At 63.3% G+C, this 13,296-nt stretch overlaps 1 protein-coding gene across 13 annotated transcripts in view; it reads left to right on the top strand.

Moving 5' to 3' along the window:
• ANKRD11 (ankyrin repeat domain 11) overlaps window positions 1–12,568 on the top strand; it is a 111,329-nt gene extending 98,761 nt beyond the window's left edge. For 8 of the 13 annotated variants that reach the window (XM_042968040.1, XM_042968041.1, XM_042968043.1 and 5 more), the window contains 6 exons: window positions 92–6,618; window positions 7,988–8,086; window positions 8,172–8,315; window positions 10,024–10,116; window positions 10,300–10,465; window positions 11,671–12,568. In XM_042968040.1, coding sequence (XP_042823974.1) covers window positions 92–6,618; window positions 7,988–8,086; window positions 8,172–8,315; window positions 10,024–10,116; window positions 10,300–10,465; window positions 11,671–12,287 — 7,646 coding nt within the window. In that variant the 3' untranslated portion in view covers window positions 12,288–12,568. The remainder of the gene's footprint in view (window positions 1–91; window positions 6,619–7,987; window positions 8,087–8,171; window positions 8,316–10,023; window positions 10,117–10,299; window positions 10,466–11,670) is intronic. The other 5 variants (XM_042968053.1, XM_042968050.1, XM_042968051.1 and 2 more) reach the window with 3 other exon arrangements.
• Window positions 12,569–13,296: the final 728 nt, after the last annotated feature.

The following is a 13,296-nucleotide window of genomic DNA, read 5'->3' as shown; positions in this document are numbered from 1 at the left end:
CCCCTCTGCCTCGTCTGCAGAGCGCCGTCCCCGTGCATGTTCAGTAGGGTCGCTGTGACTCTGCCTCTGACCTCTTCCTCCCTGTTCCCAGCAGAGAGCTCAGAGGAGGAAGATGCCCCATCGTTCGCACCTTCTAGTTCAGTTGACGGCAATAACACAGACTCTGAATTTGAAAAAGGCCTGAAGCACAAGGCTAAGAATCCAGAGCCCCAGAAAACTGTGACCCCCGTCAAGGATGAGTACGAGTTTGACGAGGACGACGAGCAGGACAGAGTCCCTCCAGTGGACGACAAACACTTACTGAAAAAGGATTACAGAAAAGAAACTAAATCAAATAGTTTTATTTCTATACCCAAAATGGAAGTGAAAAGTTACACTAAAAATAACACGATTGCACCAAAGAAAGCGGCTCATCGCATCCTGTCAGACACGTCAGACGAGGAGGACGTTGGTGTCACTGTGGGGACAGGAGAGAAGCTGAGGCTCTCGGCACACACGATACTGCCCGGTAACAAAACGCGGGAACCTTCCAATTCCAAGCAGCAGAAAGAGAAAAATAAAGTGAAAAAGAAGCGAAAGAAGGAGACAAAAGGCAAGGAAGTGCGGTTTGGGAAGAGGAATGACAAGTTCTGCTCCTCCGAGTCGGAGAGCGAGTCCTCGGAGAGCGGGGAGGACGACGGGGACTCGGTGGGGAGCTCTGGCTGCCTCAAGGAGTCCCCGCTGGTGCTGAAGGACCCGTCCCTGTTCAGCTCTCTGTCCGCCTCCTCCGCCTCGTCTCACGGGAGCTCTGCCGCCCAGAAGCATAACCCCGGCCACGCGGACCAGCACGCCAGGCACTGGCGGACAGACAGTTGGAAGAACATCTCTTCTCCCGCCTGGTCGGAGGTCAGCTCTTTATCAGACTCCACAAGGACGAGACTGACGAGCGAGTCTGACTGCTCCTCCGAGGGCTCCAGCGTGGAGTCGCTGAAGCCCGTGAGGAAGAAGCAGGAGCACAGGAAGCGGGGCGGCCTGCAGAGCACGCTGTCGGAGAAGAAGAACTCTTTCCACGCCAGCGTGGACGGCGCCGTTCCCAAGCTGGACAAGGAGGGCAAGGTCGTCAAGAAACACAAAACAAAACACAAACACAAAAACAAGGAGAAAGGGCCGTGCTCCGTCGGTCAGGAACTCAAGCTGAAAAGTTTCGCCTACGAGTATGAGGACTCCAAGCAGCGGCCGGAGAAGGCCATACTTCTGGACGGCGACGTTCCCAGCGAGGGCAAGCTGAAGGCCTTGAAGCACGACCGGGACCACTTCAGGAAGGAAGAGCGGCTCGGCAAGCTGAAGCCGGAAGACAGGGAGTGGCTCTTCAAGGAGGAGGTGGTCAAGGTTTCCAAAGACGAGAAGGCCCTGAAGAGAATCAAAGAGGTGAGCAGGTCTTTCCGAGAAGAGAAGGACCGTGGGAGTAAAGCAGAAAGAGAGAAACTAGGGAAGGAGAAGTCTCCCAAAGAGGAACGACTGAGGCTCCACAAAGAGGAAAGAAAGAAAAAGTCCAAAGACAGGCCCGCCAAGCTAGAGAAGAAGAACGACTGTAAGGAGGACAGGATTCCAAAGGAGAAGGAGAAGGCTTTCAAAGAAGAAAAAGAAAAACTGAAAAAAGAAAAGGTCTACAGGGAAGACTCTTCCGCTTTCGATGAGTATTGTAACAAGAGTCAGTTTCTGGAGAACGAAGACACCAAGTTCAGCCTTTCCGACGACCAGCAGGACCGGTGGTTCTCGGACTTGTCCGATTCGTCCTTTGATTTCAAAGGGGACGACAGTTGGGATTCTCCAGTGACAGACTACAGGGATGTTAAAAGTGACCCCGTGGCCAGACTGATCCTGGAGACCGTGAAGGAGGACAGCAAGGAAAAGAAGCGGGAGAGCAAGGGCCGTGAGAAGCGGGACTACGGGGACAGGCGCAGCGACAGGGACGCCTTCTTCCGGAAGAAGGACAGAGACTGTCTGGACAAGAGCTCTGAGAGGAGGAAGGAGCAGGCAGACAAGCATAAGGGCATCCCCGGCTGCCTTCCCGACAAGGACAAAAAGCGGAGGGAGTCCGCCGAGGGCGGGCGGGACAGGAAGGACCCCCTCGAGGCCGCCAAGGAGCGGAAGGATGGCAGGCCCAAGCCCGAGGAGGCCCACCGGGAGGAGCCGAAGGAGCTGGCTGGCGAGGCCAGCTTCAAGGACAGGCCCGACTGTGACTTTGGGAAGGGCCCCGAGCCCTGGGAGAGGCTCCATGCGGCAAGAGACAAGGAGAAGAAGGAAAGGGGGAAATTAGAGAAATACAAAGATAAGTCCGGTGACAGAGAGAAAAGCGAAAAGTCTGTCCTTGAGAAATGTCAGAAGGACAAGGAGTTTGATAAATGCTTTAAAGAGAAGAAGGATCCCAAGGAGAAGCATAAGGACAAGGAGAGAAAGGTGTCTCTTGACCAGGTGAAAGAAAAGAGGGAGAAGAATTTCCCTGGACTTCTCTCCGAGGACTTCCCTGAAAAAAAAGACGAGAAGAAGGGTAAAGAGAAGAGCTGGTACATCGCCGACATATTCACAGACGAAAGCGAGGACGAGAAGGACGAGTTCGCGGCCAGCGGGCTCCGACTCGGGGACGCCGGGGACGCGCCGCGGGCGGACGGCCCCCAGGACACCGACCGGCACCGGAAGCACTCTGCCGACCGGCAGCACTCAGAGAAGCAGAAAGATCGAGAGCTCCGAGAAAAGAAAAAGGAGAAGGGAGCCGCGGAAGGGGCGAAAGACAAGAAAGAGAAGGTCCTGGAGAAGCACAAGGACAAGAAGGACAAAGAGGGTGCGGACAAGTACAAGGACAGGAAGGACCGCACCTCGGCCGACCCCACCCAGGAAAAGAAGAACAAGCAGAAGCCTCCCGAGAAGCTGGAGCGGAAGCCCTCCGCAGAGGACAAGGCCAGGAGCAGGCACCGCGAGAGGCCGGACCGGGAGCACTGCCGGGACAGGAAGGTGTCGAGGAGCGCCGAGGCGGAGAAGAGCCTGCTGGAGAGGCTGGAGGAGGAGGCCCTGCACGCGTACCGGGAGGACTCCAACGACAAGGCCAGCGAGGTGTCCTCGGACAGCTTCACCGACCGCGGGCAGGAGCCCGGCCTGAGCGCCCTCCTAGAGGTGTCCTTCACGGAGCCCCCGGAGGAGAAGGTCAAGGAGAGAGAAAGGCACAGACACTCTTCGTCCTCGTCCAAGAAAAGCCACGATCGGGAGAGAGTCCGGAAAGACAAGTGTGAGAAGAGAGACAAGAGCGACGATTACAAGGACACAGGCAGCAGGAAGGACCCCGGCCAGTACGACAAGGACTTCTCGGACGCCGACGCTTACGGGATCCCTTACGGCGCCAAAGCGGACGTAGAGGACGAGCTAGATAAAACCATTGAGTTGTTCGCCGCTGAAAAGAAAGATAAAAACGATTCCGAGAGAGAGCCTTCCAAGAAAGCGGAGAAGGAGCTGAAGCCTTATGGCTGTGGTGCCGCCGGTGCCCTCAAGGACAAGAGGCGGCGGGAGAGGCACCGCGAGAGGTGGCGGGACGAGCGGGAGAAGCACAGGGACAGGCACGGCGACGGGCCCCCGCGGCACCACAAGGACGAGCAGAAGCCCGCGGCCAGAGACAAGGACAACCCTCCAAACGCACTCAGAGACAAGTCCCGGGACGAGAGCCTGAAGCTCAGCGAGACCAAACCGAAGGAGAAATTCAAGGAAAACCCCGAGAAGGAAAAGGGTGACTCGGTGAAGGTCGGCAACGGCAACGATAAGCCGCCGGCAGCCAGAGACCAGGGCAAGAGAGATGCCCGGCCCAGAGAGAAGCTTCTGGGCGACGGCGACCTGATGATGACCAGCTTCGAGCGCATGCTGTCCCAGAAGGACCTGGAGGTCGAGGAGCGGCACAAGCGGCACAAGGAGAGGATGAAGCAGATGGAGAAGATGAGGCACCGGTCCGGAGACCCGAAGCTCAAGGACCGGGCGAAGCCCGCTGAGGACGTGCGCAAGAAGGGCCTGGACGGGCCCGCACGGAGGCCGCTGGTGCCGGACCCCGCCCCGAAGGACAAGAGGCCCAAGGAGCCCGCTCTGGCCCCGCCGGCCGCCGACGGCAAGCCCCCCCCGGGGCCGGCCGGGGACGCCAGGGACTGGCTGGCGGGGCCGCACGCCAAAGAGGCGCTGCCCGCCTCCCCGAGGCCGGACCAGGGCCGGCCCACCGGGGTCCCCACGCCCGCGTCCGTGGTGTCGTGCCCCAGCTACGAGGAGGCCATGCACACGCCCAGGACCCCGTCCTGCAGCGCGGACGACTACTCCGACCTCATTTTCGACTGCGCTGACCCCCAGCCCGTCTCCAGCACGTCCGCCAGCGCCTGCTCCCCCTCTTTCTTCGACAGGTTCTCTGTGGCAGCGAGTGGGATTTCGGAAACCGCGAGCCAGACGCCTACGAGGCCGCTGTGCACGAGCCTGTACCGTTCGGTGTCTGTCGATATCCGGAGGACCCCCGAGGAAGAATTCAGCACTGGGGACAAGCTGTTCAGACAGCAGAGCGTCCCCACCGCGTCCAGTTACGGCTCGCCAGGGCAGCGCCTGGAGGACAAGGCCCCCGTGCCCCCGGGTCCTGCCGAGAAGTTCGCCTGCTTGTCCCCGGGGTACTACTCCCCGGACTATGGCATCCCCTCCCCCAAAGCGGACGCCCTGCACTGCCCGCCTGCGGCCGTGGTCAATGTCACCCCCTCCCCAGAGGGTGCTTTCTCTGGTTTACAAGCGAAGTCCCCCCCTTCGCACAGAGATGAGCTGTTGGCCCCGTCCATGGAGGGGGCCCTTCCGCCTGACTTGGGCATCCCCCTGGATGCCACGGAGGACCAGCAGGCCACTGCCGCCATCATCCCCCCGGAGCCCAGCTACCTGGAGCCGCTGGACGAGGGCCCCTTCAGCACGGTCATCACGGAGGACCCCGTCGAGTGGGCGCACCCAGCTGCCTCGGAGCAGGCCCTGTCCTGCAGCCTGATTGGGGGCGCCCCCGAGAACCCTGTCAGCTGGCCTGTGGGGCCGGACCTCCTGCTTAAGTCCCCACAGCGCCTCCCGGAGTCCCCGCAGCACTTCTGCCCCACCGAGGCCCTCCACCCCGCCGCCCCGGGGCCCTTCGGCGCCCCAGAGCCCCCTTACCCAGGCTCCCCTGACTCCTACCCTCTGTCGGCCACCGAGCCTGGACTCGAGGGCGCCAAAGGCGACGTGGTGGACACGGTCCCGGCCGCTGTGCCCGCCCCAGAAGAACCGGCCCCCTTTGCCCCTCCTTCCAGGCTGGAGCCCTTTTTCACCAACTGCAAACCGCTCCCTGACGCGCCCCCCGACGCGGCCCCCGAGCCTGCGTGTTTGGCCACCGTGACTCAGGTGGAGGCTCTGGCGCCCATGGAGAATAACTTCCTGGAAAATGGGCACGACCTGTCGGCCCTCGGCCAGGTGGAAGCGGTGCCCTGGCCTGATGGCTTCCCCAACTCCGAGGACGACTTAGACCTGGGGCCCTTCTCTCTGCCAGAGCTTCCTCTTCAGGCTAAAGACGTTTCTGATGTCGAAACGGAACCAGTAGAAGAGACTCCCCTTGGCCCTCCGGAAAACACCCCCGCGGGGCCCCCCGTAGTCCCGAATGGCGGGGATGTCCCTGCAGCGGCTGCCGAGGAACAGCCCGCACTGCCTCCCGACCAGGCGGCTCCCCGGCTCCCCGCCGAGCCCGAGCCGGAGCCCCCCGAGGAGCCCGAGCCGGATGTGATGTTGGAGACCGCGGTAGAGGCAGGGGTCACGTCAGAGGGGACGGTCCCCCCCGAGGACTCGGACTCCAGCCTGGGGCCCGCACCGCCAGCCCCGGAGCGGCATCCAGCAGGGAGCGGAGACGAGGAGGCCGAGGGCCGGGACCCCCCGGCCGCGTCCCACGGCACCCCCGACGCCGCTGTCGTTGCCGCCGCCGCCGCCGCCGCCGCCGCCGCCGCGGATGGCCCGGCACAGGCACACGTGGAGGACGGGGCCGGCCCGCTCGACGGGGCCGGCCCCGAGGGACCTGTGGGCGGCATCCAGCCCGAAGCTTCGGAACCAGAACCCAAACCCGCGGTCGAAGCCCCGAAGGCGCCCAAGGTGGAGGAGATCCCCCAGCGCATGACGAGGAACCGGGCTCAGATGCTGGCCAACCAGAGCAAGCAGAGCTCGCCGCCCGCCGACAAGGAGCCCGCCCCCGCCCCGCCCCCCCGCGCCAAGGGCCGCTGCTGCGAGGAGGACGACCCCCAGGCCCAGCACCCGCGCAAGCGCCGCTTCCAGCGCTCCAGCCAGCAGCTGCAGCAGCAGATGAACACGTCCACGCAGCAGACGCGGGAGGTGATCCAGCAGACGCTGGCCGCCATCGTGGACGCCATCAAGCTGGATGACATCGAGCCGTACCACAGCGACAGGTCCAACCCCTACTTCGAGTACCTGCAGATCAGGAAGAAGATCGAGGAGAAGCGCAAGATTCTCTGCTACATCACGCCGCAGGCGCCCCAGTGCTACGCCGAGTACGTCACCTACACGGGCTCCTACCTCCTGGACGGCAAGCCGCTCAGCAAGCTGCACATCCCCGTGGTGAGTACCGGAGGCGGGCGGGAGACCCGCTGGCGGGGCTCTGTCGTCCGTCCCGCGTCCCGCGTGCGCTCCTCATGCGGGGCCTGACTGGCCAACCACACGTGTGCCCGGCGCTCGGTCCGCTGGGTCGACGGTCACCCAGCGGGTCTGTCTGCTGTAGCTACGCCCTGCAGACCTCCAGCTGGGGCTGCCCTGGGGCCGCTCGGTGCCTGCCTCTGCCAGTGAGGGTCTCCGCTCGGCCCTTTTAACACCCCCCCGGTAACACTCGGTGTTCCCAGTGGCCCCAGGTTGCCAACCGGAGGCCAGGCCTCACTGTCGTCACCGTGCAGCCCTGAGCAGCAGGCACCCTGGCGGCCTCCCCACCCCACTGTGGGCACTGGGAGCCCAGGGACCCCGTGTCTGTGCAGACCCCGCCATCTGCACACCCCACCTTCCAGCCGTCTGCATCCCCACTTCTCCCGTTGTACCCTCTTCCTCGGGGTGGGCTCCTGCCACCACCCCTGCCCAGGAACAGCCCCCCTGCAGCACAGCCACCGCCCTGGGCCCCTCAGCACCTGTTCAGCCCAGGCGCAGGTGACTTGCTTCATCTCGGACCCTCCCACCCGCTTGGAGGGGAGCCAGGACTTCCGTTGCGTTACCATCAGGCCCAGAACAGGCCTGCAGCCCACAGGGCCCACCTCAGAGCAGCCCCCCCACCCCCACCCCCCCAGAGTCACACTGGATCGTGTGTTCTGGAAGGTGGCATCTGAGCTGGCTCTTTCTTCACCGGCTGTCTTCTGAATAGCGATAGGTGGCTCTGAGCGTCAGGTTCGAAGGGCGAGGCCTTGGGGGCACGGCTGCCCGGGCCACCACCCTCCCTGGACAGCCCAGTCTTCCGGCACTTTGATGGGGCAGGGGGATGGGGGGACAGACAGCTTTGAGCCCAGCAGGACGTCTGGCCTGGAAGCATCCAGGTGCTGGGTCTCTTCTGGGTCACTAGTTCAGAAAAATCTGGCCTGAGATTTCTGTTCAGTGACGTGTTTGGTTGCCCTTTTGTTTAAATTTTGGTTTTCAAAACAGAGCACCATGACGTTCATGGAAAGTTCGGAAAATAGAGAAAACAGTAGGGGTCGCTGTGGTTTGTGTAACTTCTTATTTTCCACTGGGACTCCCGCCTTTCGTTCTAGAAAAAAAAGCTGTTTCCCTTCCCGTGGTCCCCACACCATAAAGCACCCAGGCCAGTAGGGGCGGGCGGGCAGAGGTCAGGCATTCCTGGACTTCTCGCCAGCCAAGAGGGTGCGTCTCCGGGCTCAGTCCTTCAGGTGGGTTGGTGTTCCTGGTGCAAGTCACAGCCTCACCGACCACCCCGCCCCCACCCCCGTGATTGCAGATCGCGCCCCCTCCCTCCCTGGCGGAGCCCCTGAAGGAGCTGTTCAAGCAGCAGGAGGCCGTGAGGGGGAAGCTGCGGCTGCAGCACAGCATCGAGCGGGTAAGAGGGGCCAGCGGGCACGAGGGGGTGGCGGCGCCAGGCGTCCGTCCGGGTGAGTCCTGCTCATCTGGCTGCTCTCCCCCAGGAAAAGCTCATAGTCTCCTGCGAGCAGGAGATCCTGCGGGTTCACTGCCGGGCAGCGAGAACCATCGCGAACCAGGCGGTGCCGTTCAGCGCCTGCACCATGCTGCTGGACTCCGAGGTCTACAACATGCCTCTGGAGAGTCAGGTGGGTGACCGTCCGGGCCCGGCACTCGCTCTCCCGTCTCCAGCTTCCCGAGAGGAGCTGGGCCTCCTGGGATTCGGCTGCACTGTGGGCAGCGAGCGGGAAAGGGCCGCATCCCGCAGGTAGCCCGGCCTGGTTCAGTTCCCCAGTCCGCACCAGGGCCGGGGAGGGTGGCGGCGACCACACGGCGGGACACACAGCAAGCAGCAAGCACCCTGGCCGTGTCGAGAGATGCCCCGCTCCAGGGTCCTCGTGGACGCAGTCTCTCCGCTCACTGAGAGTTATACTTGTTTTAGAGGAAAATTTAAATAAGAGACGAGTAGTATCCAGGCGACTTGCTCTGTGGCGGCCCCACCGGGAAGCTGTCCTGCGGCAGATGGGGGCAGAGCAGGGCCCACGGCGAGGGGAGGGTCCTGCGGGCCCTGGGGTCCTGCTGGAACAGACTTCCTGCCTGGCCTCACCTGCTGGCCGCTCCCGGCGTTGACCTGTGGGGTCCCTCCTTCGCCCCCGCTGCCCCACCCCCCCGTGCACCCAGGCCTGGGGTCAGACCGACACGGGTTTGCTCCCCGATTTGTTCTCTTCCCCAGCCGCCTCCGAGACTTTTTAAAAACAACCCTGAACGTGTCATTTTGGGCCTGTGCAAAAACACTGCTGTCTCCTCGGGCCTCTCCTGTCCCCTGGCCAGCGTGCGTGCCTGCTGCACCCCAGGCTCACGCGCTGCACGGGCCCCTGGGGCTCTGGGCAGCGTTCTCAGGCTGGCCGCGTGGAGACAGCAGTGGTTCCGTGGTTTTTAAGACCCTTTGCACATCAAGCGCGCTTTGCGTTCACTTACATGCAGTCTTTAAGAATTGATCGTAAATTTAAAAAATAAGAAAAATTTTAAAAATAAAAAAAGAAGAATTGATCTTAAAAAACTTTCCCCACTAGGGGTGCCTGGGGTCCAGAGTTTGAGCCCCTGCATTGGGCATGGAGCCTACATAAAAGTAAAAAAATGTTTTTTAACTTTCCCAACCGAACGTAGTACGTATAAACACAAGATTGGTCTAGAGCAGAAAGAGCGTCTACAAGCCAAAGGGCTGGTGGGGCCTCGGCGATCACCGCGGGGGCTCTGCGCCTCTGAAAGAACCAAGGGGCTGGAAGGCTTCCTGGGCTGCTTCTGAGCCTGAGGACAGTGAAGGCCTCCGCCCTGCCGAGCGTCCGCGGTGGGGCCTGCGCTCGCTTCCCGAGGCCGCACCACAGACACCGTGACGTGTGACGGCCTCCCGGGACCCCCCGGGCCGCGGGGGCCGGTGAGACCACCACCCTCCGCCCTGAGGCTTTACCTGTTCGTGAGCCCGTCTGTGGGCGCGGGGCTACCGGGCGTGAGGACGGGGACGCGGGGTTGGCGCCCCGCCCCCCGGCCAAGGCACCTCGGGTCTCTTCAGAGAGAATTACAGACCGAAGAGACGAAGGCATAGCCCTGCCGGCCTCACCGTGCGCGTCCCCGTGACTCCCAGGGAGCGCGGTAGGGGCCGGGGACTGAGGGCGCCCGTTTGTTTGTGCCCGGCACACATCCCCGCACCCCCCCCCGCCCCCCGCCCCCCGCCCCCCACTCAGCGGCCCCCTGGGGACACGCCAGCCAAGCTCCTCGCGGAGGGGCGGCAGGGGGGTGACACGGGCCGTGGGCTCCTCTTGACTCTTCCCCATCCAGCGTCCGCGCCTCTCCCCTCAGGGCGACGAGAACAAGTCCGTGCGCGACCGGTTCAATGCACGCCAGTTCATCTCGTGGCTCCAGGACGTGGACGACAAGTACGACCGCATGAAGGTGAGGACCCTGTGCCCTCCCCCGCCCGGGCGGCAGCGGGGGCGGGGGAGGGGGCAGCTGCTGCCGGGTCCCCCGTTTGCAAGTGGCAGTGTCAGACCCCGTGAGCCCGGCTGACGCCTTCAGGGAGCTGAGGTCTCCCCGCCCCCCATGTTGCCTCCTTAGAGTGTCTTCCCTCCTGTCCAGGTGTGCGGGGAGCAGCTCCTGTCACCAGCTGGCGGTCAGACCTCTGTGGGACCCCACCTTGAGCCCTCCTCAAAGGTCACAGCACACACCCATCACCACTGCTCTGGACGTGCTGACCAGTGCAGCAGCCAGAGAGCATGGGTGGGAGCTAGAGAAAGATTAGCAAGTAAGAAGCAAATCCCCCCGTGCAGGCGCTAGGGCCGTCCACAGGGTCGCCCCGAGAGCCAACAGACTCGGCGGCACAGTGGGCACCACCCCTGGGCAGCTCCAGGAGGCGGGGCCTGGGGAGGGGGGGGGGGGGGCACACGCGCCGGCCTCCCTAGAGCTCTAGGGGGCCGGGGGAAGGGGTCCGGAGCTCTCCATCCTCCCGGCCCCCGGGGAGCCCGCTCTGGGAAAGGAGGGCCCCGTTTCCCGGAGGCCGGCCTTACCTGCGTCCCCTCCCTCACTGACCCGTGACCGCGGTGCCACGGCAGCGCCCGCACCTGGGAAGGTGCTGGCGTGGGGTAGCCAGAGCCCAGAGCAGAGAGGAGCCCGCTTGGCGTCCACGGTCTCGGGCAGGTCCCGGGGAAGCCCCAGGATGCTGCTGCCTCCCCAAGTCCCGCCAGCCGGGCGCGCAGGCTGCACGGGGGAGGCTTTCCTAGAGCAGACGGGAGTGGTGACGACATTAAGATCAGTGTTGGGCGATAGAAACGCCACACGAGCCCCGCGCCCCGGATGTACAGAGAACTCATGAAAGCAGTGAGAGGCCAGGTGGATAGAGCAATGAGCCCAGCAGGTCGAGTCCGCCCGGGCTCGGAGACGTGGCCCCGGTGCAGCGTGGGGTGGTGGTGTCTTTCCCGAAGACCCAAAGACGGAGCATTTAGAGCTCCTGTCCCCCCTCCCCGCGCCCCTCCACACACTCGCAGTTACTTTAAGGCGAATTAGAGACGGCGATTCCCCGCCGTACATGCGCTTGCGCGCATCTGAGCCAGCGAGACGCGCTGTGACGTCAGACTGCTCACGCCCACTTCTCTGTCCGTGTGTGCTGCGTCCGTCCCACCCACCCCCCCCCCCCCCCTCGGCGATCCTGTCCGAGTCCCCGTGTCCGCCCTCACCTTTGCCCCCCCAGCGCCCCCGATACGGAGCCGCTACGGCACTGCCCGCGAGGACCTGCTGCCGGGGTTCGGTGCCCACAACTACCAAACGCTCCCGGCCTAGGTGACGGGTCACCAGCCGTAAACCAGGGCAGAGTGACACTGTCGACATTCCGCTGCAACGCCCGGGGTGGGGGGGCGGGGCGCTGGGCCTCACGACTCCCGGGGCAGGGCGTGGGGCGAAGGCGCGGGACCGAGGTCTCGCCTCGGCGCCCCTCACCTGTCGCGTTTCCCGCAGACGTGTCTCCTGATGCGGCAGCAGCACGAGGCCGCGGCCCTGAACGCCGTGCAGCGGATGGAGTGGCAGCTGAAGGCCCAGGAGCTGGACCCCGCCGGGCACAAGGCGCTGTGTGTGCACGAGGTGCCCTCCTTCTACGTGCCCATGGTCGACGTCAACGACGACTTCGTGCTTCTGCCGGCCTGACGCCCCGCGGGACGGCCACACGGGACACAGGCGAGGGCCGCACGCGTCTGCCCGGCGCCGCTGCCGAGCCCAGGCAGCGCGGGGAGACCTTGTCCCTCGGGCGGGGACGTCCAGGGAGAGACCCCGCACTTGGCCCCTCCCCCCGGGAGCTGCCGCGGGAGCACGAGGAGACGGCCGCCTCGGGGTCTGCTCTCCGGGCGGCTGCACGGGCATTTCAGGAGCTGCAGAACGGATGTATTTTTTACAATTTCCTGTTCCATTCTGATCAACCGAAAGAAAGAAAATTAAGGCGGCCACCCCTCACGGACAGTGACCTCCGGGTCGGAGGGCGGGGACGGGCTTCGGACGGGCGGGGATACTGTGGCCGCGCGCAGGGCTGCCCGCCTGCTGCGGAGGGACACAGAGCCGGGACTCTCGGGTTGTGTTTTTAATGGAGTCAAATCCACGTGGTTTGTATATTTTTTCCTTTAATCTTGGGCATTTTGTTTCTCTTTCTGAGAACATAACTTGAAACACTACAGAGCCAATAATCATATAAAAAGTGTACCCGTAAACGCTGTACAGTTTTATACACATTCACAATGTACTTTTGCTGCCTTCTAGATAATTTATTTTGCAACACATTACTGCACAGTTGTAAATAACTTATGTACTGTAACATCACTTCAGTTATGTGTAAAGAAATAAATAAATTAATTAAATGCTCTTTGTACACGACAGGCCCTCTCCAGGAGGGGCCGACATGCGGGACCTACGGGGGCCGCCCCACTGGAACACCACAGTGTCTTCAACTACGTTGCTCCCCATTTACTACCTTTTTTTTTTTTTTTTTTTTTTTTGAAACTAATTTTTCCCTTTTCCGGTCTTGACTGGGTCCCAAGCCCCACCCCCACCAAGCTGCACAGCTCACAGCGGGGACAGGGATCCCTGAGCCATTCATGTCCTGTCCCCGGGGCAGCCAGACCTGGGCTTGGGGACAGAGAGGGCCAACCCCCCTTCCCCCTCCCCCCCCCAGGGCTGGCAGGTTCCCCAGCGACGCTGCAGCTGTGCAAGGGTCCCGACCACTGGGACCCCCGTGCTGCCAGAACCAGCTCGGAGGACAGGAGTGGGAGGTGTGCGCCCCGCCCCACGCCCCTCTGGGAGGAGATGCTCGGGGATGGGACCCGGCTGGCCTAGGGCCACCTTCTGCACAAGGACTCCCAAAGTGGCTCCTTCCTGAGGCTGCCCTCGCCGCACCGGACGCCCGCCCCCCCCCCCCCCCCCCCGCACGCAGGGTGCTGTGGACACGTGGGTGTGGAGGTGCGGGGTGCACCTCCTCGCGCACGCCCTGGGGCACATCACGTGGCCTCCCCTCCGCCTCCTGTACCTGAGCCACGGAGGAACGCCTGGCGGGAGCAGGCGCCCAGCTCCGCAGGCCTGCGGGCCGGGCGGGGGGGCGGG

Source organism: Panthera tigris, chromosome E2 (genome assembly GCF_018350195.1).
Source record: "Panthera tigris isolate Pti1 chromosome E2, P.tigris_Pti1_mat1.1, whole genome shotgun sequence".
Lineage (NCBI taxonomy): Eukaryota > Metazoa > Chordata > Mammalia > Carnivora > Felidae > Panthera > Panthera tigris.
Note: the sequence above shows the minus strand (reverse complement) of the source record. Positions and strands in the feature narration are given on the sequence as shown.